Here is a 12068-nt window from a genome sequence, read left to right as displayed (position 1 = left end):
CAGGAAAACTCCATGGCACCTTTTCTCATTGACGAGCGATAATCTCCATCAAAGCCTAACAAACTATACCAACGAGGAAGGTTCACAAGCAACATACATGTCAGTGGTGCACAAACAGCTGGAGACTGTTTAGGTCATAGGTGATGGGTGCCCTTCTCCCTTAAGGAGCCTATCCCATCAGCACTGAGAGTCGGCTGAGACCCTGAACCTCTGTTCCAGCCCATCTCCTCATGGGTGATGCCAGAGAGGTAAGGTGGAGTGTCCAGGTCGCCCAACTACTCGATGGCAGAGAAGGACGTGTGCCCTTGTCTCCTGACTCTTGGCTGATGTTCCCTCATTCCCCATGTTGATCCCCAAAGCAGACCTTGCTCAATTTCATCAATTTTATGGACTGTTCTCAGTTCTAAAATTAGAGTTCTTCCATACTTTTGGGATTTAAAGGCCTTTTTAAAAAGAGGAGGGTAGGAGGGTGATAATATGTGATAAGTTTTTTCCAAAGGACATTACTTGGCCAAAAAAGCTTGCTGCCCTGGCCAGGTAGCTCAGTGGGTTAGAGCATCGTCCTGATACACCAAGGTTGTGGGCTCCCTCTCCGGTCAGGGTACACATAAGAAGCAACCAGTGAATGCATAAATAAGTGGAACAAGTCGATATTTCTCTCTCTCTTGTTCTCTCTCTCTCCCTTCCACACTCTCTCAAAATCATTAAGTACATTTTTTAAAGTTGACATGTCTCCATAGGACTATACCAGTGGTCGGCAAACTGTGGCTCGCGAGCCACATGCGGCTCTTTGGCCCCTTGAGTGTGGCTCTTCCACAAAATACCACGGCCTGGGCGAGTCTATTTTGAAGAAGTGGTGTTAGAAGAAGTTTAAATTTTAAAAACTTGGCTCTCAAAAGAAATTTCAATCGTTGTCCTGTTGATATTTGGCTCTGTTGACTAATGAGTTTGCCGACCACTGGACTATACCATTAAAAAGAATTACTGGTCTGTGAACCCCAACACCACCTGCCACTAAATCAAAGACGAGGTCCTCTGAGTAACTTCTAGTATGGTTCATTAATTTGGTATATTTGTTCCTTTATTGACTCCACAAATATTTATTGAGGGCCTATTATGAGTCTGGCCACATAAAAAGGAACTAAATTGCTTGTGCACCTATGTCCCAGGCACTTCATTAACTGTTTTATATAAAGGATCTAATTTAATTTCAGACCTCCACTCTGGAAGGTAGGTGGCATTATTTCTGTCTTGCAGGCGAGGAGCTCAAGGCTCAGAGGGAGTAGTAACCTGCCCAGTATCCCCAGCCAGGCAAGAGCAGGTCCCATTCTCTCTCTGTACCTGTGCTTCCTTCTTATGCATAAGTGCTTCAGAGTGATCAGTGTGGAAACCAAGTGAGAATGCAGGCAGGACCCAGAGGGCCTGAGGGCTGGGGCAGGGCACTGGGACAGGGGGGCTCACCATTTAGCAGCCAAGTGATTCGGGGCACTGGGGTCCCCTGCACCGAGCACTGCAGCACAAAGTCCTGGCCCTCGACGACGGTGCAGTCCTTCAGGACGCTGGAGAAGGAGGGGGCCACCTCCATCAAGGCCGGTCCTGTGAGGGCAGAGAACAGACAGGCCATCTCAGATCCCAGCTGGCCCATTCTGGCGACTGACTACAGTCACTCCAAGTCTCACAGGTAGACACCTCACTGCCCTGGGCACCCAGGGCTTCCTCGGAGGCCTCACACTGGAAGCGGGCACTCCTCCGGGGTGGAGCCTGAGGCGGAGTACCTGGCAGGGCTCTCCACCATCACAAAGCACCACGTGTGGGTGTGCTCAGGACCCGGGCCTGCCTCCTCCCATGGGACTCGGGACACTCCTGCCTGGTCTGACTCTGACATCTCCTCCTTCTGCCTTTCTGGTCCTACTCCACTGTCCAGTGTCTCCAAGCTTCTTTGTATCCACTGGTGACTGCATAGTCTTGTGACTATCTTTTCACATGGACAGCTCACTCGTGAGAACATTTCGATTTTAAGTTAGTATAATTACTTTTTCCAATTCCAGGACTGAATCAGATGACGGACTCATACGGTCCTAGTGTTCCATCCCACGCCAATGGCCCAGGGCCGCTGGGGACGTGGACTGTGCCTTACGAAGCTCCCGTATGATGCTGACCTTGCGGGCCACCCAGCTGGACTTCCCCAGAAGTCTGTACACTGGCGAACGGGGGAGCATTTTGTAGTTTGGGGACCTTAATTAAGAGCAGTAGGGATAGATAATCTCTTGTACAACGACTAGGACATGTTGCAGAAATGTCAATGGGGCTGATGGCTGAGAAAAGGTAACTGGATTGGATAATTAAAAAACATCTCACCTGTGCTTTTCAAGAGACGCTATTCAATACAGTGATGAGAGGCAAGCCATATGATTATACTGCAAGGGTTTAAGGGCCAAACCCAATAGTCGAGGGCTTACTATATGCCAGGTACTTTTCCAGATGTGACTGACAAGGCCATGCGTTTTCTATCTTAGCTCACTTTACAGACGAAGCTAATAATTTCCCATAGCCAAGCCCAATGGTGAAGCAAGGCTCTCGGCTACATCCACACTTCCTCCGCTAGACCAGAGCTCCCTGAGGGGAGAGTAGGCCGTGGGAGAGCAGCCAGGAGTCCGTCACAGGGCATCTGAAAGGGACTGGCCCCGAGGGAGCGATGGACGGCTACCTCAAGGGGGTGTGGGGAGGCGCCATCCCCACTTCTTCCCCGTCGGTGTCCAATTCTCTCACTAGAAAAACGCCTCTGTGAGCCACTGAAAATATGGGCTTCCAGGTCAGACCAACGTGGGTGAGAAGCCTTTTACAAAGCATGTGACCTTGGACAAGTCACTTAACCTCACTACAGCTCAGTATGGGGTGTGACTACACCTGGTTTGTAACGCTGTTGGGCTAACTAAATGGAGCAATGCAAGTAAAACATCAGCACAAACGCTGGCACACTGAGCAGGCTTTTCCGGTGGAGTGTTGGCTGCTACAATCACAGAAGCTGTGATAGAGTGTGGGGAGGCCTGGGACAGGAGTTGGCTGAAGGCGCCTGCCCCTGCCTTGACTTTTCCAAACAAGCCTGAGCCCCCGGTGTTTACTTAGACACGTCCTTGCTTAAAAGACACTACAGACGCATGTGTCTTCTCAAGGACGCTTACCCCGCTGATAGTACTTAATAGTTCATTTTAGTTCAAGCTGTTGTTACAATAAAAGCCTAAGGAAGCAGGCGAACGGGGCTGCTTGGCTGCTATAGCCAAGCACTCTCTTAGCCTCTCTTCCACAGAAACGTGTGTCAGAGTAATCCATTCACCCGTGGCTCAGGGTCTGCCGGTCCCAGCGATAGAGACTCTCTCTACATGGCAGCAAGGTTAAGGAAGAGGGAGCGGAGATAAAGTTGGAGCTAAAGAGGCAGTGGAGCGGAAGGAGGTTTTCCTTCCCCTTCAGCACAGGGGAGAGCAGAGCATGCCCACAGGGGCAGAAGGGCCTCTGGATAAAAGGAGAGGGGGAGAGAATGGCGGGAGAGTGGATCGTTCTTGGTTTCAGTCTTTGTGGAGAAGGGACAGAGTGGAAAGAGAAGTTTCCCTAAGGGAAACAGCTTTCTGCTGTGACAGAAAAAAAAGAAAGAGGGGGAAATTTTACAGAAAGATAGATGGGCACAAGCATTACCACAGTTTCGTTACAAGAGTGAAAACATGGGAGCAATCTAAATACTCAACAATAAGACTATGCCTGAATTGGGTACATTATTCTGTGAAACATGATGTGGCCATCAAAAATATGTTTTCAAATAATATTAAATACAGAAAGAAATAGTATAGAAAGATGCTTATGGAATATGAGCAAATTAGAACACAGCACAGCGTCGATGTTGTTTTAAAAACATTAAAATATCATATATTTGAGTCATAGGATCATGTATTGTCTAAATTCCTCACAATGAACACCCATTACTTTTATAAACAGACATTACAATAAACAGAAGAGATGTGGGATCCCACACCAGCTCACATTACTTTAGACGCGTATATTTAGTGGACGTTCGGCTCCCTGTGGTTACAGAAGTGAGTGCTGGCGCTACCCAGACAGCTGAGGAGCCTAAGAAAGGCAGCTCTGGCCGGGCGGGCGTGGGCCGGGCGAGTTTATTCTGAGGTGATGGTGATGAACTTGAGGTCAGGGTCACTGTCCTGGAGCAGTGACTTCGGCCTTGGCATGCATGTGGGGACAATGTCTGCGGGGTTGGACACCCTGGGTAGGGGCTGTGGGAGATGACCTTGTGCAGGATGTGAAGTCCCCCTCTCCCCCCCGGGGAACCCAGGGAACCCGGAGGAATGCACTCACTTTTCACCAGGAGGGTCCAGTCACAGGACACCTGGCCTCGGACGTTGGAGGCTATGCAGCTGTAGCTCCCGCTGTCCCTGGCCCGGGCTCTCAGCAGGCAGAGGTAATGGGACCCACCATCTTCGTAAATCTCAACGGCGCCTTCTTGTCTCCTCACGGGGACACCTTCCAGGAACCAGGCCACTTGCGGCTTTGGGATCCCTGAAACTACAGGGTCAGGTGAAGGTCGTGAGGTCCCCTGTACTGGGGGGTGGGAGGCTGAACCCAGGAAAGAGCTCAGACTGGTGTGTAGCTGCCTCCTGCTTGAGTCCACTTTCTTACCCCTCGACCCTCCACGTCACAGAAGTGAACAACCCAGGACAGGGGCAGGGTCCTAGTGGGGAGGGTACAGGGTGACAGCTAGGTCTCCAGGTGAGCCAAAGCCAGCAGGAGGGAGGAGAGGAGGCGGCCTGTGGCTGGTTTTTGATGGTGATGATCAGTTTCCCCTCCAGGGTGGTGAGAATCAGGGCGCAAGGCCGATGCTCTACCCAACAATGAGCAAGGGCACTGCCGGGTATTTCTCCAGAACACGGGGCGTCAGAACACTAGACTGAGTCCTTCCTGAGGGACGGCCCCTGCAAAGTGGCTTCCAGGGTGGCTGGGGCCCAAGGGGATGGGTGGTGCAGGAGGCTCGGACACTGTGCTGAAGGAGGGAGTGGCCGCCCAGGGCTACACTGTGGGGCCGGTGACCTCAGTTAGCTCTACTCACCCTCACACCTGAACTTGACTATTTGACCTTCACGGACTTCCTGGCTTTGGGGCTTGCTGACGAATTTGGGGAATGCTGAGTCCCTCCTGCTCTCCATGGGGATTTTCCTGGAAGCGACCTTGTTCACAATGTCTTGGGTTCCCAGGCCAGACTGCCTGGTGGGGAGGGTGGCTGCAGGGGGAGCGGCTGGCCTCTCCCTCTCTTCTCCGGGAGGCAGGGGAGTGCCCGGGTCTGGTGCCCTGGGCTCCGGCTGGACCCTTGTGGCCTGCAGGGTGATGGTGCTGGAGGTCTTCTGCAGGATGGGGGTCCTCAGGGCCTTCCTGGGCGAGTCCCCGGGCAGTTCCAGCTTGGGTTCCCTCGGGGGTGGAGGCTGGCTGCTTGAGGCCCAGGCGGGGGGGCCGCCTTTCTGGGTGCTGGAGCAGTTCTTACTTTCAGCTGCAGCTTCTAGGCTGTCCAGTTTGGGCCCCGGTGTGATTCCATTGGCCACTTCCTTCCTGATATCTGAATTGGCTGCCTTTGTTCCCCTCAACGCTGACCTGGGGGTGGGGGTGGGGAGGAGGACAGTGGGGAAGGAGAAGGAGAAATAGAATGATCATCTGGTTACTCGCAAGCATTACTCATCACAAGCACAGATTCCAGGGATCACAGAAGCCCGCGGATTAAGAGAAAGTGAGAGCAAAAGTGTGCTCTGCAGCGTTCTCAGGTTCCCAAGCTAGAGAACGAGCAGCCATTCTCGGCCCTTCCCTGGCCCTCGTCCCCAGTCCACAGCTTGATCTTTCCACGCTTATTAAATCTGCCTTATTTCTCTTCTCCAGGAGAACCAGCCAGTTTAAGCTACACCCCCACTTCCCCGTCCATGCGGCCCCTCTGTTCCATGTTCCACGGAGCAGGCGAGTCAGTCTAAAAGCATGCATCATGCCATTTCAAACTTAAAGATTTTCCAACAGCGTTAACATGAGGTGAAGAACAAAACTGAGCTTCCCGAGATGGCCCACCAGGGCGCCTCTATGAGCAGGGGCTCCTGCTGCCCCGTGAACCCCGCAAGACACCATCGGCGTTGCCTACCGGGCTGCAGCCACACGGTGACCCCATGCCCCCTCTCACCTCACAGCCCACACACCTACCCTCTGCTTGGAACACTTTCTGCCTGAGCTTTTCTTCACCAGCTAACATCACTCTTCACAGACCTGGGCTCAGACATCACGTCTTCCTTCAGGAAAGGCCTCTCTGGCCCTCGAGCCTACACGCACTCTTCTCTGTTACTCTCCTCAGACTTATCACAACCTGCACTTACGCATCTGTGCGCTCTGTTCAAGCCCTTCTCAGCACCAGGTATCTGCTGAGCCTGCACGCGGGGAGTGCGCTCCTGAGGAAGAGGAGCAGGATGGGCAGCGGGGTCTGGCCCGCTCCCTCCTCCCCTCCCTCCCTTCCTCTTGCTCCCCCACTCCTCCACTCCACTCTACTCCAGTCTATTCCACTCCTCCCCACCACCACCGAGATTCTGTCCATCCTTGGGCTCACACACAGTATACATACATACATACATACATACATACATACATACATACACACATCCGTCCTACACCTGAGTATCAACCAAAGACTTGGAAACAACAGCCCTCTGCTGCTCTGTGTCCTTCCTGATGACGCAACTGGAAAGGACTCTGAGTGCAGAGTCTCAGTACTGACGGCAAGGCTGCTACAGAACCTGATGGCATGTTACAATAAGAGAACGAAAGGAAACACCCAAAATAAAACAACACCCCCAAACAGTTCTCCCTCCCCCTACACCAAAAATAAAACACCCCAAACAGTTCTTCCTCCTCCTATACCTGAAATAAAACACCCCCCAAATAGTTTTCCCTCCCCCTACACCTGAAATAAAACAACACCCCCAAACAGTTCTCCCTCCCTCTATACCCAAAATGAAACAACACCCCAAAAATAGTTCTCCCCCCCACCCATGACTCAGAATTCAGGGCATTTCTAGATGGAAACATAATAATCATAAAACCTAAACATACCTATTGGCATGGTCCAAACCTGGAAAAAGGGAGAGGGCAGAAACACTGTTAGTGGGATATTTTATACACCAACAGGAGAAAGGAATAAGACAGCAACCTCTTCCATTAGAGTTGTCATTTCCTAAGCTCTCACCGCCCCCTCACCTACGGCCCCACTTCCCTCTCTCCTTCAGCGTCCCTGGCCCTGACCTTCTCGGGTTAATCTGACAAGCCCCTCTGAGCGCTGAGGACTGTCAGAGCTTCCGCTGCTGTCTCGGTGGCCTCTGCCGTCACCCTGCAGCACGGCACCTGTCCTGCTCTCTAGCCACAGAAGGAGCCAGAGCCAATAGAGGGACAAACAAAAATAAACATGGACTGAAAATTTCAAACCCAAACAGTTTAACTTACACGTGGCCCTCAAAAACACCACCACCCAGATCATCATTTTTTTAAATGAATACCTGCTATCAAATGTTAAGGAAAAGTGTGTTTTTATTTAGTTCCTCAAAAAACATATTTTTCCTGCCACATTATTATTATTTTTTATATTTTATCACGGAAAATTTCAAATCATACAATAGTAGAGAGCAGGATGCGACAAACCCTGAAATCCATCGCCCAGATGAAGGAAATACCAATATTTTGCTAGTCTTATCTATCCCTTTGCTTTGTTTTATGGAGCTTTTTCTGCGAGTGTTTTAAAACCAATCCCAGATGACATAGGATTTTGTCCTTAAGTACTTCAGGAGGGAACAGGTCTCTAATTCAATGTCACGGCAAGTAGAGGAAGAGTGACTAAGACTCTACTCTCCATGCCTAACAGCAGCTCCTGCCCCTGCAGTGGGCTGTGGGGCTGGATTCTGTGGTCGGGCCAGATGATGCAGATGGAACAGAAAACAGCAGCATGTACTGTACACGGTACAACTCACGATGGTTTCAAGAAACTTGTTGCAGTTAAATATGTTTATATACAGAGCGTGTCCTGAGTGGCGATGCAGAACACATTTCTTTCTGCGGGTTGTGATAAATGCTTGGGCCAAAAATGGTCACAAGAGTGAGGAGGAATCGTTCCTGGGAAAGGGAGGAAATGTGGGAGAGAAAAATCACAGAAGAAAGGGAGAGAAAGGAGGAGGAGAGGCGGAGGCCATTTTCCTCCTGGGTCCCCCAAGGTTGCTCAAGGTTCCCGCTCCACACGCTCCGACCTTCCTAGGCTGGACTTGACGGAGCCAAGGGCAATATAAGAAGGAGACATATTCAAAGATACTTCAAAGGAAGAACTGACAGGGACAGATGATTCCAGCAAGAGGAGGCTGGGGCGAAAGGTGAGGCTGGAATGTCCGCTCTGGGGGAGAAGAAAAAGGGGGGTCATGGGGTGGACAGAGTTAAGTGGATTTGAAGGACAGAGTGAAGCAGGGGTGATAAGTTAAATTTTAGGCAGGTTGCATTTTGGGTGATGGCATTAGCCATGTCCACTCTGCCGACTGGCATTTAGAGACATAAAAAAGGAGTCTGAACAAGAAAAGATGAAGACACAGGCGAGGGGCGGAGGGTGGCCGTGTCTGCGCTGCCCTCCCACTTCCTTCCTCGGGTTCAAGACCCTGCCTCTGGGGACACATGGGCATGTAAATAGGAGACGTGCAACGCAGAGGTGCATAATGGACAAGCGAGGAGGGTGCAGACGCCAGGAGGGACTGTGTGCACCCGCCTCCTAGCCCTACCTTGGATGGAGAGCTCGGCGGACATGGAGGCCTTCCCGGACCCGTTCACCACCAGGCAGGTGTACACTCCCACGTCGTCTTGGCTCACCTCCTGGATCTCCAGGACCTGCATCCCATTCTTCTCAGACATAGACACTCGGGCACTGGGCTGCAGGGGAGCATCTCCCTGTGGGTGGCGGGCGAGAGGGTGGCTTGGTCAGAGAAACCTGCTCCCCTGTTGGCTCTGTCCTCCTACCTCCAGCCAATCCTAGTGGGACAGACCCTGGGCATGGGCAGCAGAGCCCTCTGCTCTGGGTTCTGTCAACATGCTTAGAAAACAGGCTTTTAAAAAATAGTTTTCAAGTACAGTTGACATACACTATCATGCTAGTTTTAGGTGCACAACATAGTGACTAGATATTTACATGCCTTACGAAATGATCAGCCTGGTAGGTAAGTCTAGAATCCACTTGACACCACACATAGTTATTACAGTATTACTGACTTTATTCCCCATGCTGTACTAGAGTAGTCATTGAACAGCCCAGCTGCCCTGACCCCAGGTCTATGTATGCAGTGTGTTGTTTGGTTGAGCTTAGAGCAGACATATGGAGCCTGTTTCAAAGGAGCCCCAGTTTTCAGTGGAAAATCCTATATTCTTCCTTTTAGTTCTCCTTTGCCTCCTTGTCCCTTTTATTCTTTCCTCAGGGTCAGTTCAGGAGAATCAGGAAATGGGTAAAACGTGTCCCATCACTCATTTTAATCCAGGGGTTCCATCTGTGGAAAACCTGCTCTCCCTGCCTCGACCCCAAGTTTTCCCCACGGCTCCTCAGTGCCGTTTAACATCCACTCCCCCCTCCACTTCCTCCTGCTGCCTCCACTTACCCACCCACCACGTCCTCCTCCACCTCTGCCTTCACATAGCCCAGACCTGAAAGATTTATAAAGCACGTCCACATGGAGTATTTCAAGATAGGTGGGATAGCTCTGCCTCCCAGATAAGGAGACAAGGGTTCTCAGAGATCAAATGACTTGCCAGTATTACATGCTTTGTGAACCAGGGAACTGAGGGTCAAAACCTAGTCCCGTGGCTTCAAATTCCACTCTGTGGAGATGGTCGGGTCTGTGTTGCCACAGAAGTCTTATGCTGTTTTGTGTGTGTGTGGATTATAGGACCTTGTGGACTGAGTAACAGAGGGAGAGTATGCAGCTAGGGGCAGGAACAAGCATGACTATGAAACATACAGAAAAACCCAAGAACCACCTATGGATGAAAAAGAAGGGGCTGGTTAGAAAGACACCCCTATTGGTCCAAGGGCCTAAGGCTAAATTTTCAGGGTCCCCAGGTCTGGCCACAGTTGGGGCAGACAAAAACCTCACCTTGAGCCAGGTGACTTGTGGTTGGGGCCGGCCAGTGATCTTGCAGGAGAATCGCCCCATCTGTCCTTCTCTGACCACCGCACGGCCCAGCTTGGTAGCAAACTTTGGTGGGCATTCTCCCCAGATGCTAGGACGGTTCTCCACTGTGGGGGATGTGAATCTGTCCCGGGAAAGAAATCAGCAGAGAATGCAGCCCCAGACACTGCAGCAATTCACATCTCTTCTTCTCTGACGCCATCTAAGTCACTTAAATTGGGGCCAGGAACCAGTAAAGGGCAGCCTTCTCAACTCTGTGCCTCAAACACACTTCTGATGCACCCCCCTCCAGCCCCTAGAAAAATCTGTGGCACCAAAACCTATTTCTTCTACCTCCTGGGCCTGCAGCTAGACTTCATTTACTAAACTCCCTTAAAGTAGGGTACACCTGAATTCTACTGAGTTCTGACCAAACACCTGGGTTGTGGCCAACAGACTTCAAGCAGAGTGCTGTATGCCATCTCCAGCCTGGACCCATAGAACTTCCTGTGGGATTCTCCACACTCTCTCTAGTCCACTCTTCTAGCTAGACGCACAGGGTCCAGCAGAGGCTCCAAGGACTAGGAGATGGTGGAGCCACCAAATGGAAAGAGCCTGGATCCCTGAAAAATAATAGGAAACTTCTCCACCTGTTTAAGAATATCTGAATTGATTGCTGGAGTAAGAAATAAACTTTCCCGCCCTAGCCGGTTTGGCTCAGTGGATAGAGCATTGGCCTGCGGACTGAAGGGTCAAGGGCATGTACCTCAATTGCAGGCTCCTCCCCGGCCCGGGGCATGTGCAGGAGGCAACCAATTGTGTTTCTCTCTTTCTTCCACTCTCTAAAAAATATCAATGGAAAAATATCCTCGGGTGAGGATTAAAAAAACACCACCAAAAAACTTTCCCTTTGTTATTGTGATTAGGGGTCTTGTTTGTTGTCACATAGATTGCCTCTTCTAAGTCTACTTACTTAAGTCTTTCAACTATTGCCTTGATTGTTAGACATCCCTGCAGACTATATGGCCACAGATTCCCTTTCCTTAGCATTTAGCAGCATTTAGTCCAGGGGCTTTCCACAGAGGCCAGGTCAGGAGGCGCTGTGTGAATGGCCCATCACATCCCAATAGGCGCCCACAATAGTTATCATGATCCAGGATCCCCGAGAAGATGTGTTCCCTAGACCTGTTCTGTCAAGTCAGCAGGAAAAGCCAATCCAGCCCTTACCCTGGCTTGAACATCCCAGAACTTACCCCAAGGTTTTGGAAACAGGCTGACCGTGCCTCTTCACAAAGCCTCCTGCAAGTAGGAAACAGAGAAAGAGGCTTGAAGAGTCGGGTCTCAGCCACCATCTTGGAGCAACGAGTCAGAGTCAACGAGAATGGGTGGGACAACAAAGGACACAGTTCACCCTGACTGAGCCCGTAGGGTCAGGCACTATGCTGGGCCCTTTACACACATCACCGCCTGATTTCCTGCAGCAATTTAAGGTGGCTGGTACTGCTCATCCTTCTAGTTTTTAAACAGATGAGAACAATGAGATTCAGAGAAGTCGCCCACTCAAGCCACAGAGCCGGTCACAGTGCAGGACGGCACCCGGGCCTGACTGTTCTAGAACACTCAACACCTGCTGAGCTGTCACTGCTGCTGAGGCTTCCACTTTGGGGGTTGGGGGCTTATCTGTGGTGACCCACAGCTGGAGCTTCCACTTTGGGGAGTATCTGTGGTGATCCACAACCTCTCCAGGAAATGACTCAGTTCGAGGGAGAGGCCCTTGTATCTCTCTTACCACATCTATTCATGTCGGGCACAATCAACACTCCATCTTCCCACTTAAGGCCCAGCAAATAGCAACACCCATCC

At 51.0% G+C, this 12068-nt stretch overlaps 1 protein-coding gene across 1 annotated transcript in view; it reads right to left on the bottom strand.

Moving 5' to 3' along the window:
• MYLK (myosin light chain kinase) overlaps nucleotides 1-12068 on the bottom strand; it is a 295783-nt gene that overhangs the window by 109454 nt on the left and 174261 nt on the right. Inside the window, exons 4-10 of the mRNA XM_054713911.1 lie at nucleotides 11460-11504; nucleotides 10191-10357; nucleotides 8832-8997; nucleotides 7135-7153; nucleotides 5111-5646; nucleotides 4363-4569; nucleotides 1462-1596 (exon numbers count right to left, since the gene is read on the bottom strand). Coding sequence (XP_054569886.1) covers nucleotides 1462-1596; nucleotides 4363-4569; nucleotides 5111-5646; nucleotides 7135-7153; nucleotides 8832-8997; nucleotides 10191-10357; nucleotides 11460-11504 — 1275 coding nt within the window. The remainder of the gene's footprint in view (nucleotides 1-1461; nucleotides 1597-4362; nucleotides 4570-5110; nucleotides 5647-7134; nucleotides 7154-8831; nucleotides 8998-10190; nucleotides 10358-11459; nucleotides 11505-12068) is intronic.

Source organism: Eptesicus fuscus, chromosome 3 (genome assembly GCF_027574615.1).
Source record: "Eptesicus fuscus isolate TK198812 chromosome 3, DD_ASM_mEF_20220401, whole genome shotgun sequence".
Taxonomy (NCBI): Eukaryota; Metazoa; Chordata; class Mammalia; order Chiroptera; family Vespertilionidae; genus Eptesicus; species Eptesicus fuscus.
The sequence above is the reverse complement of the archived record's forward strand: the minus strand, read 5'-3'. Positions and strand labels throughout refer to the sequence as shown.